Genomic DNA, 19,425 nt, shown 5'->3' with positions numbered 1-19,425 from the left:
TTGAGTTTGTGTCAGATATGTTAGTTATATATAATAAAATAGTTTTATGTCGCTTGACTGACAATATGTCATTTTCTATCCAATTTTTAACAGAAGTTAGGAAAAATTTGAAACATAAAAGCCAAAGTAAAAAAAAAAAAAAAACTTTAAGAATCAAAGTGGAGAAGTAGCCAAATATAAAAATGATAAAATATAATTTACCCTTAATATAATTATGTTAAAGTTATGAAATTTATTTTATACCAATGATATGTATCACCAATGTACTTAAATTTTTTTTTTTTTTTTTTTTTTTTTTTGGGTTTTCAGTTGAGGGAGGGAAACCAACCCATGCTCAAATATTAAATTTGGATAAATTACACTCAACTCTTTTGAGGTTTGGAAAAAATATAATTAGTCCTATATTTTTTATATAAATTATACTAACTTTTATTTAAGAAAATTAATGAAATATTGCTCTCACTTTTAATAGTAAGAGAGGTCTAATATGTTTTTTTTTTATTAGTTAAGATTTCTCAATATTATTATTAGAGAAATTTCAACTCATCAAAGAAAAATTTGTCACAGAAAAAAGTGACAAATTTATCTGTGACGAGCTGAAATTTCTTTATGAAATTTTTCCATGAAGAACTGAAAGTTATCTGTTAAAATGTTGAGAGACCCCAACTAGTATGAAAATATTATATGTCATTTATCTTATAAAATCTTAATATCGTGAACTTTAAATTAAAAATCCCCTTTTATTTTGATAAAGTTAAAGTGATCAGAACTAATACAGATAATCAATAGACCTTGAAATAAATATATATTTTAATAGTAAAGTGATGAAAATATTATTCTTTTATTTATACAATTAACAAATTATTAATAAAAAATAATATAATATAAATGAATCAAATGAGTGTAATTTACGCCATAAATTGTAGAAGACAGTGAGAATAAGTAGAAACTCTAGAACGTGAAGGAAACGAAAAAGCGAAAAGAAAAGAACATATTACTTCCTTTTCCAGATCAAACTCCACCAACTGAACTGTAACAAAAAAATCTTTAGACAGTAATTTAATAATAATAGTGTTTAATAATAAGCCCACTTACGTTCGTTTCCCACCATAACTTCCCAATCAAATTTCTGTTTTACCAATCATCAATTCTCTCTCAATCCAACAATATATCAAACCCAACAAGCTGTCTGTAGAACTGGAGAGGAAAAAAAAAAGGAAAAAAAACTTGTAGAGATTTTCTCGGAAACCAAACATGTCTTTCTACGTGGGTCTTTTTCTGGGTATTTCATTTGGTATCGGATTGATATTCGGTTTCGCTCGGTATGAGAAAATCAGATCCAAGCGTCGCTCCGATTTGGTATCTCATTCATAACCATTTAATTTTCAGTTCATGTGACTTTGTGTACAATTTCAATCAATTTTGCAATAATTTTTTCTGGGTTTGTTTTCATTTTCATTTTTTATTTTTGGATTTTTAGGCAACAACTATTGCCGCTTTCGCGCGAATGACAGTTGAAGATTCAAGAAAAATTCTTCCAACTGAGTTCTACCCTTCTTGGGTTGTCTTTACTCAAAGACAGAAGTTGAGTTCAATCTACAACTCTTCTCTCTCTCTCTCTCCCTCTCTCTTCTTTTTTTTTAATTTTTTTTTCTCTCTTCATAAGTACATATATATACACATACTTGAAAATTCATGGGAGCACATCACAATTTGTCTAAATGTACACCATTCGTGCGGTTTGGATATTAATTTTTAAATAAAAATTTAATGTTCCAATATTAACCCCAGTTAGTTGAGCAGTAAAAGACTTAGGTCCTGAGTTCGAGTCAGGGGCTATTAAGGCTCCGTTTGCGAAGAAAAAAGCCGGTTTTTTTGGCTAAAATAGTCATAAAAAACAAAATAAACTATTTTAGCCACAAAAAATAAAACATCAAATCCAACCCATAATCATTACAATCCTCTTTCATAAAAAAAGTCAAAAAAACTAAAAAGTCAAAAAGTCCTTCCCAAACCAGGCTAAAATAGCCCAGGCTAAAATAGCCAAAAAGCCAACCCACTTCCCAAACGGAGGCTAAAAAATTTTCTGGTCGTTTGCATGTGCGCGCAAGTTGACATGAACAACCGATTTTAAAAATAAAAAAAAAATATTTAAATTTATCAATTGTTTGAGATATCAACAATTGAATAGGATTTTTGTTAGAACAATTGGTTTTGTTCAATAGTTGATATCCAGACAATTATTTTTTTATTCAGTAATTGATATCCAAACAGTATAAATGTTGTATACTAGTAAGATAATGTGTGATGTGCAAACAGAATTACCCTAAATTCATGGGTAAAATACACTTTACCGACCTAAATTTCACTTTAGTCTTTATTATTTTAATTTAAACAATTTGATCCTTGTACTTTACACTATTTAGTCTTCCATCCAAATTAGAGGTTAAAATTCATGATTTTTTTGGCACTTGTTAGTCTCTTGAGGTGTATGCATAAAGAAAATTTTATTCAAGTTGGATGTTAAAATTAACAATTTTGAAACACTTGTCAATCTCTTGAAATGTAGAGACCAAATTTGAATGGAATGACCAAATTAAAACTCGACTTAAAATGTAGAGACCAAAATTTTTCAAATTAAAACAATAGAGCGTAAAATAAAATTTGGGTCAAACTACAGGGTTTAAAAGTGTAATTTACCCTTAATTCATATATGACTATGCTTATCTATAACAGTTGCTCTCTCTGATAATTATGGCAATGATATTGTTTCTGTTGACAATTGCAGTTAACTTGGCTTAATGTTCAACTTAAAAAAATATGGCCATATGTAAATGAGGTGATTTTTAGTTTTTCTTTTCTTCACCAACTATAGTGCATTTTATTTGCTGGATTCAATGTGATGACAATGAAACCATTTTATTTTTTTTACCTTAAATTTCTTCATTTTTGACACATGGTGGCATAGGCAGCATCAGAGCTAATTCGAAGTTCTGCTGAGCCAATTCTCGAACAATATAGATCAGTTATCTTATCATCTCTCAAGTTTTCAAAGTTGACTCTTGGTACTGTGGCTCCACAATTTACAGGTTTGTTTGATTTCTGTTTGATCTTTGATGAGACTAAAAAATCCCAAATCACCATTAATAATATGAAAACTTACTAATATGAATTTGACTTAATTTCAAATTTAGTAATCGTTAAAAGTAATTTATCATCTTTTAAGTTTCTAATTGAGTTGAAAGAAAGAATTCCACAAAATGTAAATAAGGAAGTTTAACTAATTTTTATCCCAATGCTTTCATAGATTTTGGAAAGAATTGTACTTCTCAATTTACAATTACATTCTTCTGAGAAAATCAAATGAGAAAAGAATATTGGATTGGTCTAAAGTTGTTGCACATTCCAAAACTTCCGTTTCTTTAATCTTTAAATATATATATATATATATATATCATTATTTTTTACTTTATGGAATTATTATGGCCATAGGTAGAGCCAATCATCTTCAAGAATAGACACAAGAATTGAAGGAAATAATTTAAATTTATTTGGACTATCAATTTTATTTTATTTTAATCTTTGTTATGGTACTAATAGAAACTTGTTGATCTTTTTAGGGGTTTCAATTATTGAAGGTGATGCTAAGGGAATCACGATGGAATTGGAAATGGAATGGGATGGAAACCCTAGTATCATACTTGATGTTAAAACTAGAGTCGGCATTGGATTACCTATACAGGTTATCTTCAACTTATTTCTTATATCAATAGAGCTTTTCCTAATAGCAAAACTATTACAAAACTACTCTGAAATTTATTTTATTTTCACATATTATTTTTTCTATTTTTTTTTGTGTATAGTACTTCTAATACTTATTTTATAGATAATCAATGTGTTCTCTTTCACTCTCTCTGAAGAATAATAGGTGACTGAAAATTTGGATAACATGATATGAAGTTAAGAATGTTCGGTTATTGGAATTTTACCATAAGATGACGGTTTAATATTTATTCTTATATATTTTCATCTAGGTCAAAAATATTGGATTCACGGGAGTTTTCAGATTAATTTTCAAACCACTAGTTGACGAGTTTCCGTGTTTTGGGGCTGTTTGTTATTCTTTGATGGAAAAGGTGAGTCATTTGTATCTTTGTCACTCTTTTAACTTATTAGTCTAGTTTCTAACATTTTGGAAGTGATCTTCATGATAAATCACGCAAATTTGTGCAAATATTCATATTTTTATCATGTCATCATAAAAAGAAGTATATAAAATTTTGAAAAATTACAATGCACTTGATTTTTGATACCACAATTCTCCCTATGATTCTGCCACAGAAAAACATGGACTTTACACTCAAAGTTGTAGGCGGGGAATTATCAGCAATTCCTGGAATTTCTGATGCTATTGAGGTTTGAGAAATTTTATATTTTTATTTATTTGTTATTTCTTTCACACTTGTGTATAACTGAATAACTTATTTTTAGACGGGTTATATATTCTTTACAATTATGGATGTAGGGTTTTTGGATCCTTAGGTGTGTCGTAACATGATGCTGTCGTTTTTATTTATGTAGGACACGATACGAAATGCTATTGAAGATTCCATTACTTGGCCAGTTCGGAAAATTATACCCATCTTACCGGGGGATTACAGGTATACTACTATTGCCAATATCCATTGTTTGATCGACTAAGGTTGTGTTTGGATCTAGTATTTTAGGAGGGGTTTACGAAGGGAAAGGAAAGGAAAGGGAAATGTGACAAAAAATTAGTTCTATTTCATTCACTTTTCCCTTCCTATACCCTTTTCGTCTGCGAAGCCCTTCTCAAATTCTTCAACCAAATATAGCTTAAATGTCCAGTTTCTTCACCCCCTCATTATTTCCTCAATATTGATAAGATAGTATCTATCACCAATGCACCCCAGTATTGGCCTAAATTTAACAATCTGTAGAAAAAAAAGTGCATTAATAATTAGAAATAATGTTGTTTTGTATACTCAAAATTATGAGACAAGTCAAACAAACTGTCCTCATTCATGAATTTTTTTTTTATGCTTTAGTGACCTAGAATTGAAGCCTGTTGGAACATTAGAGGTGAAGCTGGTACAAGGAAAGGGGTTAACTAACAAAGATATCATCGGGAAATCTGATCCTTATGCTGTGTTATTCATACGCCCACTGCCCGACAAAATGAAAACTAGCAAAATAATTGTAAGGAAAACTAATTTTTAATCTCTCTATCAAGTCCGTCTTGTTTATTTCTTGCCTAGATTTGATTTAATTCATGAATATTTCATTAGAGCAACCAATTGAATCCAATCTGGAATGAACACTTTGAGTTCATTGTTGAAGATGCATCGACCCAACACTTGACAGTAAGAGTTTTTGATGATGAAGGGCTTCAGCCTTCTGAATTCATTGGTTGTGCTCAAATCGCACTGAAGGATCTTGAACCTGGTAAGGTCAAGGACGTGTGGTTGAAACTGGTCAAGGATTTGGTGGTTCAGAGGGATACTAAAGACAGAGGTCAGGTGAGCCTCCCAACTGAATCTTCTTCGCGAATCTCTTTTTAATTATAGACAGTAGCATAGTTATCAAATCAAGATCCGTATCGTGAATCGAAATCCTAATTTTGCGAATTGTGAATTGAGAATCGTTAAGATTTAGTACAAACCTTAAATATCCTTAGAAGATGTATTATGATTTATTTATTTATTAATGAAAAACATGATGAAAAAAAAGGACAAAAACATGTTGGGTCTGACTAAATTTGATTGGATCCTATCAGAAACCCTCTAATCACCAAAATAACAACACATATGCATAGGTATTAGTTATTTTCATACTAAGCCCTCTTAGAAATTGTGTTATGTTATTTTCACTAAAAAAGTAGAGGGGAAAAAAGGTAATCTATCAGACAAGATGGTTTCAAGAAGTGCATGTATCGTAAAAAAGTGAATTGAATCTTGAATCACTCGACATAGATTCTATCCCAAAAATAGATGCACTTATATATTCGTATCGATCTATGCATGAATTGCGAATCGATTCGTGAATCGTAAGAGTAGTATTTGGATAGTGTCGTCCATAATCTACTTTTATAGTTACATTTGGTGTCTTAAGTAAAATTCTCTCCACATTTTTCTTAAAACCTAAGTGAAAAAAAGGCTTGTTTAGTTGGGTCCAAGTGAAAAACGCTTTGTGAGTAAAATTATGTTAAGCCAAAGAAAGAGAATATGAGAGCAATGTGTGTCTGCATATGTCTACGTTTCTGTGTGTGTGTGTGCTTGTGTGTGCAAGGTTCTGAAAAGCGGTTGCAGTCGCCGTAACGATGGCGGTGACGCGATGGCGGTTGCGGGGTGTAAAAACCGTAGTGTAACGGTGGCGGCAACCGGAACCGTGAATTTTTTTATTTTTCTCACAATTTGAAAAAAAACTTACCGATACACATATTATTTTTCCATAATCATATTTATTAGGTTAAAAATAAATATTTATCAATTTTTGTAAATTTTTAAGTATGATTCATTATATTTCATATTTTAAATCACTATAAACTGAGTTTTTTACATTTTATTTGAATAATTAATGACTTTATATTATACAAAAAATCAATCACTAACTATTATATATAAAATAAACAATGGCAAAAGTAAGAGAATAAATAAGAGTCTAAATATATATATATATATACACATTTTAACCAAACCAAATAGATAATAACCACACTTATTATTATTATTATTTTCAAACAATATATAGATAAACACACACAAACAAAATAGTCTAATGATAGCAGCTGAATAGAATAGCATAGGTCTTACAGTTTCAACAAATCAATAACATGTTCTTCATCTTTCCTCCTCTCTCTCTATCTATCTCTTGCTCCTCCATTTTCTCTCTTTATCTTCCTTCTTCTCTCTATCCCTTTTCCCCCATTTTCAGCTTTTTTTTGTATGTTTTTTCGAAAAAAACAATTTGGAACCATCACGTAACGGCGCGTAACAGCTGTTACGGCAGCCACTACAGCCGACACACTTGTGAATCTCAATCACACTGTAAAAGCGGCCGTAACAGGTGGCGGTAACCGCCAAAACCGTTACGTAACGGCCGCTTTTTAAAACCTTGTGTGTGTGTGAGAGAGAGAGAGAGAGAGACGGTTATAAAGATATTGTAATTTCTATTGTTAGTAACTGCAACATGGTTTCTTTTGCTTCATTATTCTGAAATTCGTAATCATCTATGTCTTGTAGGTGCACTTGGAGCTTTTATATTGCCCTTTCGGCACAGAGAGTGCGTTTAGAAATCCTTTTAACCCCGATTTCCAGTTGACTGAACTGGAAAAAATTCTTAAAACAGGAATTGATCAAACAGAAGCTGCTGATATTGCAAAATCTGGAGTTCAGAAGAAAAGGAATGTAATCCTTAGAGGAGTTCTTTCTGTGACAGTAATATCTGCTGAAAACTTGCCATCTGTTGATATAATGGGAAAATCGGATCCATATGTTGTACTTATAATGAAGAAATCCGAACAGAAAAGCAAAACTCGGGTAAGATTCTTTAAAATCCATTTTTGTTTCTTGGAAGAATGATGTGTATTGAGAGAAATGCTTAAGGAAGTTTACTTTGTTACGCAATTTTACCTCTTTTTCTTAATTCAATCTCGGAATCAGATGGAGTCATTAAGTTCCTAGCCGAAAGAACATGTTCACTTTATGAACTTTTTCTGTCTCTTTCTGTCTTTTTCTTCTTCTTCTTCTTCTTCTTTTATTTTCTTTTAACACCAGGTTTGTTTTTGGCAGAAATAATTTTTTGGAAAATGTTTCAGCATTTTCTGGGAACGGAAAACAAGCTAATTGAGCTGAATATGTTTTTCATTTTTAAAAGGTGGAAAATGTTTTCCGGACTATAATTCTTATCAATGCCACTACACGATCACCTTCACCACCCCACCACCCCCATTGCCACCACCCAACCATGACCACCACCAACCCATCACCCCACCACCACTTCCACCACTCAATCACTATTATCACTAATATAACCATAGCACATTAGTTTCAAGGTCGCAAGTTTGCAACCAAACATAGAAAACCATTTTTTGGAAAATATATCATGTTGAAACAAACCTAGCGTTACCAGGGAACATATTTTAATTTGGTGAATATATTCTTTGGCTAATATAATTACCTTAAGGTGGTGTTTGGATCATGAATTTGGATAGAAATTTGGAACATAAAATGAAAAAGGTGAGGTAAATAGAGAAAAAATTTAGCATATATTTCATTTATATTTTTTTTTTCCCTTTTCAAATTTATGTCCAAATCCTTAATCCAAACACATCCTAATGGTCTTTCACCCGCCTCCCCAATTTTAATGATTTAGCTAGGTGGGTTTTTTTACAACCAAGGCTGTATTTATCTTATTCTTTCCTTATTAATCTCAGGTTTTAATTAACACCTTGAATCCAGTTTGGAACCAAACATTCGACTTTGTAGTTGAGGACGGGTTACATGATTTACTAATTTTGGAAGTTTGGGATCACGACACATTTGGGAAGGTAATCTTCTCCAATAATTAGTCCAATCGATTTATCTTCTGGGAAGTATGGGATTGTCGTTGCTCTCAACTTTTCTCTCATGTTTTGAACTTTTCTTACAGCAGTATTCTTGAATGAATCTTCTTTTTTTTTTTTCCAGGATAAGATGGGGGAATGCATCATGACACTCACTCGGGTCATATTAGAAGGGGAATTCACAGACACGTTCACCATAGATGGGACTAAATCAGGAAAGCTACATTTGCATCTCAAGTGGACTGCACAGCCAATACTCCGCGATTCTGAATGAATTAGATATCCCAAAAGGGTAATCTTCTTGGTAACAAAATCTGTATTATAAGTTTTATATGAGTTCTTGAGATGATGATGAGCTTGTTCAAGTCCCTTAATGGAATGGGAATTGATTTAATGGTAAGGCAAATTTAGAGGGAATACAAAGTTACATATTGATTTGACGTGCAAAAAGAGAGATACATGCTTTTGTAGATAATAGTAATTCAATAGGAATTTTATTTTATATGTAATTTCTCAAGAAAATTATGTATTTATGAGCTTCTTCTTACTTCATTTATTTTAGTTTAACTGATTGTTTAGTTGTTGAGAACTTGAAATAGTTTGTTGAATTATTTGTACATTTTGCTTTGGCTTTTGAACTGTTAAAAAATGCTTATGAAATGAAAGGGAAACATCAGGGATATCTTTTTGTCTTGTAAATAAAGTATTTTCATTTAAGTCAACATACTGGTGGTAAGATATTGTTGAAATTTGATATGAGCATTTTCAATAGGCTCTTTAGAGAGCTTAAATTAGGCATCTTAGCTAACTCAGTTGTGGCCTTCCAACTTGCTCTTTAAAAGTGAAGTTATTTTAACTCATTTTTTCTAATTTATTTTATATTTGAAGAGTGTAAGAGACTCCAAATTATGGGAGAGGTTATTCAGTTGTCCTGAGACATGGTGAGGTGGTGTCTTGGAAAGGCTGTGATTGGTGAAAAAAGTTGGGTTCATGATTTTGTATTAGGCATGACAATTGATGATTGACTGGTGGCATGGACATGTAATATCCTATAACACTTAATAAATTTTCAAATTATAGAGTGTATTTTTTTATTTTATTTTTTTGAACTTTAAAAAATGAAAATGGTGAGTAATGTTAGAATTGCTCTTAGTAAATTATTGATATGCCTAAATAGTTTCCTTAACTTTCTCTCCAAGTTGAACAAGTCTCTATTTGAAAACTCATCCGTCCCTATTACTTAGTCACTAGATGCCAAATAAAAGTTCCAAAACGTTACACCAAACAAACGAGTAGTTACGGCCCCAAAGCTCTCCTAATTAATAAAATCTTATTGTAAGTATTTTGTTTAATTTCACCCTCAATTTGTGTGCTTTTATACTTTATTTATAATTTTTGTTTGTTTTCATCGTTCTTTCCACCCTTAATAAACATAAAAAAATAAAAATAAAAAAAGGAAGATGCTTCTGGGAAATTGTATTTTCACAGCTTTTTTTATTTTTATTTTAGGAAAATTTAATGATGGTTCAATTAGTAGTCATTAATCTCGATGTGGACATAAAAAACGTACAAAAATATATAAAAATGCTTGAAAATATGTAAAAAGTGAATTGAGTCCATACTATTTTCACATTTGCTCCACCTTATTTGGATTAAGAATTTAAAATTTCATTTGTACAAAGAAAAAAAAAAAAAAAAGAAAGAAAAGAAACAAACTTATATTTCATTTACGTTTTTCTTCATTTTTTATTTCATTGAGACAAATTCCTACTCACATCCTTAGTCCAAACACAATCCTTAATCCAAACACAGGTTATCATCACCCACTTTCCAATTCAAACTGCTACGGCGACAACCATCCCAATTTTGGAAATAGGGAAAACTTTGGCATTGTCACAAATTGACCTCATCTTTCTATTCGTGTGACATGGTCACACTAATGGAAGACTGAGATCATTTTGTGGCATTGTCACGCCGTTAAGGACAGTGAATAACTGCTCGGAAATAGGGGTCTCTGCTGAGTTTGTTGCACATGTATAGTCCCTTAGTAGTAAGTAGCATAGTTGGTCATACCTTCCCTTTTGGTCTCATACTTAGTATACAAGTAAGACTATCAGGAGAGAGAGAGAGAGAGAGAGAGTACCAGGCATCAACACAAATTTTGAATGGTTGGTCCTGTTGGGATCTGGGATCCCGCCCAAGACCTTATAGAAATCATTGCAAGCAGAAAAACACACCCACACACAAGGAGACACAATATTTTACGTGGTTCGGCCCAATGCCTACGTCCACGGGAGAGTAACCGGTTATCACTATACCAATGAGGAGATTACAGAAAGATTACAATAGAGGAGGAGCTCACACTCTCCTCACTCAGCCACTCACCCGTCTCCCTCGCTCACACCGAGGGAGACGGTCTCTCCGCCTCACATCTCTCGCACTCTTTGGTTCACGGTTTTCTTCCTCACTTACTCCCATTTTGCTCTCTCCTCTCAACCTCCATTTATAGGTGAGGGAGTAGGTGGGAGAGCCTTTGGGCAGCCTCCATCCTTGACTCTTCAAGATGGTTGGTGGCCTTCCATTGTTGACCAAGGTGTGTTCCCATGGAAGAGCATCACCTCCTTCACATGGGGTGAATTCAACAAATCACCCCCTCAACCCATGTGAGGTGATCCACTGCACACACTGCTGCTAATCTTGTCACGCCCAAATTCAACATAGTCTGCATCTCTTCACTGAGACGCTGCATCCCCTGAAGCTAGAGATAAAACACCAGAGATACAAGAGGAGGAGGGAATCCGACATCCTCAACTCAACTCACACCACTCTCTGATTTGGAGAGAGCCACTGCTCCTATCTCCCACAGATCTCTTCCATGCTTCCTGTCTCGGATGTCTATACCTGCTATCCTTGAACTTGCGCAACCAAAATATCCGACACCCCCTGATTGGATGTCCTGCACCCCCTGCTTGGATGCCCTTGACTATCATGCATTACCTCGCAGGACCAGTCATTGGAGCAATAGAAAACTCGTTGTTTATCTCATCAACGTCCTCTGTCTTCTTTGCTCGGAGCTTTTCCTCTGAACTTTCAGCCTTTGCCCTCTGCACTTCTGAACAACCTCCTGGCGTTTCCACATACGCTTGTTGTCTGTGCCTTTGCAATCCCTGATTTGCTGTCCAGTAGATTGATGGTTGACAGTAGCTCCATCTGTCAAAGCATCGTCAGCTATGCAATTCCTTGCATAGTGCCCGTACCCATGGCTTCTGGTCTTCTTGCGTCGAGCTCGCCTGAGAGATCCGCATCAACTCTATCATCTGCTGCCATGGAACTAAAGAAACCACCATAGAGAAATAAGACTTGCCACTCCTTGGCACGCACTCTTGCGTTTTACCTATCTCAATTTCTCTGTCTGGAAGTTCCTGTGAACTGTCAACAACCCGCTGCTGCACACTCTTCTCGCGCCTCTGTACGACACTCTAGCGTACCCTTGCACTGTTGCACGTCTGCAATTGTACTTCTGCGCTTAGTATGCTCCTCTGCAACTATTGTTCTACATGTCCACATACCATTAGTACCTTCTCGTATACAGTAGCTCCAACAGCCACAGTATTTCCCTGAGCCTGTACTGGTTGCCAAATCATCTATCCGTCGATGAATGGTCTTCTCTTTTGATTGAACCAGATCCTCCGAATACCTCAACAAACCAGGAAAGTTCCCAGGAAAGACTGGTGGGGTCACAACCGGTCCCACTTAAGAACCAGTCTCCTTAGACAGTGTCTTTTTGACAGAACTTTCCTAGACCTTTGATCTTGAGATAATCATGTCTGCAATCCTCTGATCGCCCCCCTGACCAATCCTGATCTCCCTCGATCTGCCATTTGCTCAAGCCTGATCTCCTCTGGTCTTCAATGATCTATCTCAATCTGTATCTGGTTGTCCAATCGGGTCAGAATCTGCCCATTCTAACCTCTTCAGTGAATCCGCAGCGTTCCACAATATCCGGCAACCTTCCTTCGAGTATTGAAGATGACAAACTCCCATGTTTTGACAATCTTTCAAAACCGTTCAGAATTTCACTATTCTGACCTCGCGGTTGCGTCCGGAGCGGTCCGTTTAGCTAGGACCAACCTTCGCTGCACTTCCAGGGACCTCACTGAAAACTTTCCCCGAAAACTGGGCCACACCACAATTTTCTGAAAATTCTGGGCCAAATTGTAATTTTCAGAAGTTCAGGGAATATTCCGTGTACCAACAGAATATTCCGTCCACTGCCCCTAACGCCGTCTGCCACTTTAATCTGCCTTCTTTTTACAGAAACTCCGTCTCCAAAATCTGACCGTACGGATGTGTCCGGAATACTCCAAATAGTCGGAAACCACTATTGGATCACCAAAAACGGACTCCAAATGGCTTCGATCTAGCCAAAACATTTTGTACGCCTCAGATCTGCGGCTGCACCGTAGCCGCGAAGCACTGGATCCTTCCTCCTGCCTCTGGTTGACTGGTCAACACCACGCTGACGTGGCAGACACGTGGCTGTGACATGGCTCCTGACGTGGCACGCGCGTGCCATGCACGCGCCTCCCCCCACTCGTCTTCTTCCTTCATCAGCGCGTGGGGCGCGTGCCTGCGACTGGGCCGACGCGCCGGCTGCCTTCACGGCGCGTGGCGGCGCGTGGAGAGACTGGGCCTCACGCGCCTTCTTCAGGCGGCGCGTGGGGGCGCGTGAAAGCTCCTCTGGGTGTCTGCTTTATATGGTTGGACTCCTCTTCTCGAGCCCTTGCTCCTGGTATGCTCAAAACCTGATTTCGAGCAACTTGATTTCTGGGCAGTTTCGAACACCACGCTGTTTTTGTTCCGAAACGCCACCGACGAGGCTCTGATACCACTTGTTGGGATCTGGGATCCCGCCCAAGACCTTATAGAAATCATTGCAAGCAGAAAAACACACCCACACACAAGGAGACACAATATTTTACGTGGTTCGGCCCAATGCCTACGTCCACGGGAGAGTAACCGGTTATCACTATACCAATGAGGAGATTACAGAAAGATTACAATAGAGGAGGAGCTCACACTCTCCTCACTCAGCCACTCACCCGTCTCCCTCGCTCACACCGAGGGAGACGGTCTCTCCGCCTCACATCTCTCGCACTCTTTGGTTCACGGTTTTCTTCCTCACTTACTCCCATTTTGCTCTCTCCTCTCAACCTCCATTTATAGGTGAGGGAGTAGGTGGGAGAGCCTTTGGGCAGCCTCCATCCTTGACTCTTCAAGATGGTTGGTGGCCTTCCATTGTTGACCAAGGTGTGTTCCCATGGAAGAGCATCACCTCCTTCACATGGGGTGAATTCAACAGGTCCCGCCTTGGACTAGTAGTTGAAGTCTCTCCTTTACGCATTTCATCTCAGCAAAACAAACTGATCTCTCTCTATCTCTGTAGCTTCAAACAATAGCAGCCATGGATGAGAAGCAAGACAACCCAAACAAGTTGAGATTACTAGAAGGCCTAAAGAAAGCCTCTAGAGATCTACAATCCATACCTATTCCTCTCTGCTCCAAAGCCAACTTGTCCACAATCACTACTTTTCTACAACTCCTAACTCAACTAGACTCATTTCTTTCCACTGACCCAACTCTCTTCAATCTCTCTCGATCACTTTCCAACCTCAAAACCCAACTCAACAATCTCCAAAACTCCCAAGATTATTGCCTCATCTCCTTCATTCACCGCCAAATCGCCAACTATGAGATCTCCAAAATTGCTTCCACAATTGAGGCTCAAATTCAAGCTTGGATTGATCAAGAAAGCATCAAGAATCTTGTGCGAGTTCTAGTAGAAGATGTTGGTGATGATGAAGAAGAGAAAGTGAAGGTGTTGATTCAATTCGAAGACCGGTTATCGAATGGTTTCGATAGAGATTTACAAGAAATGATATTGAAATCAAAGATATTCTTCATTCTTGAATCAGTAGTGTCTAAATCCAAATGTTCAAAGAGGGTTTGCGAGGAATCGGCTCGTGCTATAGCCGCCTTGGTTCGATTCAACAAGGATGTGTTTGTGGGACAAGTTTTAATGGGTCCAACAATTGAAGCCTTGATATCGATTTCTTCATATGGTTCGATCCAAGTTCTTAGCTCACTCGTCAATCTAATCAGAAGTCCTTTGGTTTATGAGATGGAATCAAATGGGTATATTCTAAGGATTATTAGCCTCTTGATGAGCTCGAATGATTTGCTAATTCAATCCGCAGCAATGGAATGCGTTCTTGAAATAGTCCATTTTGCAAGGAAAGAAGCAATAGAAGCAATGCTTGAAGAAGGGATGATCAAGAAGCTAGTGGATTTGCATAGACAGGGAATTGAAAGAGAAATGATTGAGATGAGTGAATTTGATGAGGATGAAAACAGAGGAAATTCTGAAGAAACAGAGTCGGAGGCGAAAATCGGGATAGAGGAGAGGGGATTGATGGAGAATTGGCCATTCACAAGCTGTGTGACAAGGTTTGTAGTGCAGTTTGAGATGGGTGAGGGGTTGGAGAAGGGAGAGAAGAGACAATTGAAGCAAGAGATATTGAGGAGAGTGAGAGAGGCATCTGTTTCTGAGGCAGAGGCTACATCTATTGTTGCTGAAGTTTTGTGGGGCTCTTCTCCTTTATTACATTGAAGCAATTTTTGGGTTTTTCTTTTTTATATATTTCATTTATTTCAATAAATTCTAGCAACTAACTTTGACTGCACCAAATTTTTGTTTAGGCTATATTTAGATTATAAATTTGAATGAAATATGAACAAATTTTTTCTATTTCTTTCACATTTTTTAATTTTATTTTCAAACTTCTATTTAAATTTATCATCCAAACACTAACTGAGTGGGCCTCAAGGCGCCGTTTGGCAAGAGCTAAACGGGGCTTTTTTGGCTATTTTAGCCACAAAAGACAAAATAAACTATTTTAGTCACAAAAAACAAAATATCACATCCAACCCATAATCATTACATTCTTCTCTCACAAAAAAAGCCAAAAAAGCCAAAAAGCCAAAAAGCCCTTCCCAAACCAAACTTTTTAGCCCAGGCTAAAATAGCCAAAAAAATCAAAAAGCCAAAAAGCCAACCCACTTCCCAAACGGAGGCTTACATGTAGAAAAGATAGCTATAGTGGTGTGTATGTGGGGGACAATGGCATGGTTGAAATGAAGTGCCATAAGTGGTTGAATGATGTTGTCTTAGAATAGGTTATCAACAGTGGCCAAGTATGTTGTACTTTGAGTCTTTTCAGTAGTTATTTTAGAGCCTAATGTTGAATTTGTGAGGAGTTTTGTGGTCTTACCATATCATGTTATTGTTCAACTAATAGATTGTCAATGGGGATTTTGCTATTATGAACACTGGTTAAGTGTTTTTTTTTTTTTTTGAAATGTACATTATATGCACTTTTTCATTTTGTGAAATACTCAACTGGATTTTGAGGCATAACTTTAAGACTGCTTCAGAGAATAACCAAAGTTGTCTTATAGTGCATAATTACCATCATAGGGTAAACTACCAATAAAACCTGACAGTTAGAGTTAATTATCATCAATTCCTATTAAAAATGAGTCTTAATAAAATTATCACTAAAAAATAATTTTTTATGATAATTTTTTACATAAGTCGCTAAAATTTGACAATTAATGACTTTTTTGTCGTGATTATTATAAACTGTTGCTAAAATTTACAATTAGTGACATTTTTCAATGACGAATATTTCAAACTATAGTTGAAAGTTAAAAATTAGTGACACTTTCTTGTGACAATTTTTTAAAATTGTCGCTAAAATTATAATTAGGAACATTTATTTTGATAAAATTTTTAAATTGTCGCTGAAAATTAACAATTAGTGATGGTTTTTAATAGTATTTGATGAAAAATGCCATTAATTTTCACATGACTTATTGGACAATAGCTCCACCTATTAAGGTTTACACATGACTCCCCCTTAACTTCAAGGTATCACCGAACATCATTTTGATAGAAACTAACGGTCTGTTTGATTAGTAAAAAAAATATTTTTTGGCGTTTGGTTAAAAATAAAAAGTCAATGAAAAATTATTTCCATGATTAATAGAAAACAAGTTTATTTAAACAGAAAAAAGCTTTTTACTTTTAAAATGTGCAAAATATTCTCTAAAGTAAAATCTTATAAATGTCACTATACTATCATCACCATCATCACCTTCATCGCCACTGCCACCATCACCAATCACCAACTACTACCACTAATATAACTATTAGTACATTAATTTTAAGAATACGATAAAATATAAAAAGACATTTTTTATGCAAAAAATATATATATTTTTAAAAAACTTCTGTAAAAAATGATTTTTACAAAAACAAAATAAAAGGTAAAGTTAACTCACTTTTATTTGATCAGAAAAAGAATCCACCACAGCTTCAAATCATAACCAATACCACTTTTATGGTGCAAACGCCACCACCATAAACTTGGCCTATAATGTTTCATGTATTTTAATTTAGTTTTACAAGTTGATAGAGTTTAGGAAAATGGCAAAATGGGCTTAATCCCTTTTTTAGGTTTCTGCTCAAAATTTTAAATTTATGAAGAATGATACTATCACTTTTGGAGTGTGCGGTGATTATGATTCTTACAAAACTTCTATTAGGTATTCCGTCAATATGAAAATATATATATATATATATATATCTATATATTTTTGTTAAGTATTCCATCATTGTATTGAATAGGATTGTCTTTCTCTTTGTTAAAACAAGGAAGAATGATATTATGTCTCTATGAATGAATGGATTGGATCGATTTGGAAAATGGATAGATTGAACATTGTCTTTAAATTTTTGTCTCTCTATGTTAATACATTTTTTTGTTTTGACTACTAGATCATATCTCGAGATTTTCATAACTTATGATACATTAGGATTCAAAAAAGGATAAACTATCAATAGATCATAATAGTTTGACTTAATTCTCATCAAGCCCTTTTGAAAATAAGTCCTACTAAAATTGTTGTTAGAAATAATTTTTTATGATGATTTTTTACATATGTCGCTAAAAATTAATAATTAGCGATTTTTTTTGTCATGTTTTATAAATGTCGCTAAAACTACAATTATTAACGTTTTTCTGTGATGAATTTTTCAAACTGTCGTTGAAAGTTGAAAAATATTAATGTTTTTTGTGACGATTTTTTTAAATTGTTGATAAAATTTATAATTAGTGACATTTTTTGTGACAAAATTTTTAAACTGTTGCTGAAAATTAACAACTAGAGACGTTTTTTAATAATGTTTGATGAAAATGCATTAATTATCATAGAACCTATTGGACAATAAATTTACCTATTAGGATCTATACGTAAGTCTCTCAAAAAAAAAAAAGATTGAGAACAAAAACTCCAAGTGCAAAAGGAAAAACTTTTGACTATTATTTTGTAGGACAAAACATTTTGCCTCTTACGTTATTTTAGTTCCTACACTTTTAATTGGTTCAATATTAAATCTTAATTGTAGATATTGTGTCAATTTGATCTAATTGATAATGTTGTTAGCGTTTTTGAGGAAAAAGAATTACTAAATTGGTAAATTGGTTGAGATTAACTCACTGAGTTTAGTAAATTTATAATTTTGTTCTGAAAAAAATGACACATGTCACTTATATATGTATTTTTTCATAAAAAATGTTAAGAGTTGTAATTAATTTGACCAAATTGAAACAAAATCATAAATTAAGGGTTAAAATCGAGCCAATTAAAATTACAGAAAGTAAAATGACACAAGGACCAAAGTATAAGGACTATTGTCATAATTTGCCTATTTTGCATATATTGCAGTTTACAATTTTAATTCTTAAAAATTAATAAAAATATAGTGAAAACTAAAAGTACAAAGTGTAATTTTTACAAAATTGTAGGGTACAATCTATAATTTTTTATTTTACAGGGTGTAAAGTGCAACATTCATAAAACTATTAGGTGCGAAGTATAAAAAATAAAAAATTTATTACTGGGGCAAAATGTCATTAATCCTTTGCTCTATAGATTACACATTAATTTACTTATGTCCCTTGTTTTGCATTTATGCTTATCTGACCATTCTTTAGAAACAAGTATATTGTCTGTGCTTAACATGCCATTCTTAAAAATAAGTTTATAAAATTTGATATAGCATATTGAAACAAATTATTCTCTTATTCATAGATTAATTCGTCTTATGTTAATTTTGTGTTTCAACTATGTATATCAACATACATTTTCAACCACAAAATTTGTCAACATTAAACTGTATGATAAGATATAATATGATTTTTTAATGAGTTAATTGATCACATGTATACATAACGGCATTGCTTAGAGTTTTGATGTCTACTTTATTATATATATTTTTTTTGATAGATAACACATAAAGATGTATAATAATTACTATTTTTTATAAGTTAACACAGACAAGATAATATATTTAATTGTTTATTTTTATACTCAAATATGTTGACTAAAAAAAAATATCTAATTACTAGACTATTGATAAAAATTAGAGAATAAAAAAAATTTATATAAGAAAGCAGCATGATTTTTAAATTTGTCTTATTAGGACATTTTGATAGCTCAAATCTATTCAAATTACAAAATAATGACGGTGATATATCTTACTTTCTCGTTTTTCTCTCTTACTTTTTTTTTCTCACTCATTCTCCCATGAATGATCTCATAATCTCACCTTCCTCCTTTTCTTTTCTTTTTTTTTATTTTCCACCTTATTTATTTATTTATTTATTTATTTTGTTCACACAAATATGAACACGGACACAGGCATACACTAGTCTTTG

At 34.1% G+C, this 19,425-nt stretch overlaps 2 protein-coding genes across 2 annotated transcripts; both read left to right on the top strand.

Annotated features, from left to right (window-relative positions):
- Window positions 1-1,109: 1,109 nt before the first annotated feature.
- Window positions 1,110-9,162, top strand: LOC114269990 (synaptotagmin-4). Its single transcript, XM_082894601.1, has 13 exons — window positions 1,110-1,359; window positions 1,481-1,587; window positions 2,791-2,839; window positions 2,969-3,089; window positions 3,621-3,742; window positions 4,035-4,136; window positions 4,342-4,416; window positions 4,582-4,661; window positions 5,070-5,220; window positions 5,310-5,540; window positions 7,263-7,559; window positions 8,456-8,569; window positions 8,709-9,162. Exons 1-13 carry the CDS (start codon window positions 1,255-1,257, stop codon window positions 8,856-8,858), a joined length of 1,704 nt encoding a protein of 567 aa, XP_082750727.1. The 5' UTR covers window positions 1,110-1,254; the 3' UTR covers window positions 8,859-9,162.
- Window positions 9,163-10,173: 1,011 nt separating this feature from the next.
- Window positions 10,174-15,390, top strand: LOC145802105 (uncharacterized). Its single transcript, XM_082894602.1, has 2 exons — window positions 10,174-10,756; window positions 13,947-15,390. The coding sequence occupies exon 2, from the start codon at window positions 14,049-14,051 to the stop codon at window positions 15,252-15,254; it is 1,206 nt and encodes a 401-aa protein (XP_082750728.1). The 5' UTR covers window positions 10,174-10,756; window positions 13,947-14,048; the 3' UTR covers window positions 15,255-15,390.
- Window positions 15,391-19,425: the final 4,035 nt, after the last annotated feature.

The sequence above is a fragment of the Camellia sinensis genome, chromosome 11, assembly GCF_055761805.1.
Source record: "Camellia sinensis isolate YWXY chromosome 11, ASM5576180v1, whole genome shotgun sequence".
In the NCBI taxonomy this organism is placed as follows: domain Eukaryota; kingdom Viridiplantae; phylum Streptophyta; class Magnoliopsida; order Ericales; family Theaceae; genus Camellia; species Camellia sinensis.
Note: the sequence above shows the minus strand (reverse complement) of the source record. Positions and strands in the feature narration are given on the sequence as shown.

Coding starts and splice junctions, on each gene's coding strand:
- LOC114269990 (XM_082894601.1), top strand. CDS start 1,255: ATGTCTTTCTACGTGGGTCTTTTTCTGGGTATTTCATTTGGTATCGGA. Junction 3,743..4,034: donor GCATTGGATTACCTATACAG/GTTATCTTCAAC, acceptor ATTTTCATCTAG/GTCAAAAATATTGGATTCAC. Junction 4,662..5,069: donor ATCTTACCGGGGGATTACAG/GTATACTACTAT, acceptor TTTATGCTTTAG/TGACCTAGAATTGAAGCCTG.
- LOC145802105 (XM_082894602.1), top strand. CDS start 14,049: ATGGATGAGAAGCAAGACAACCCAAACAAGTTGAGATTACTAGAAGGC.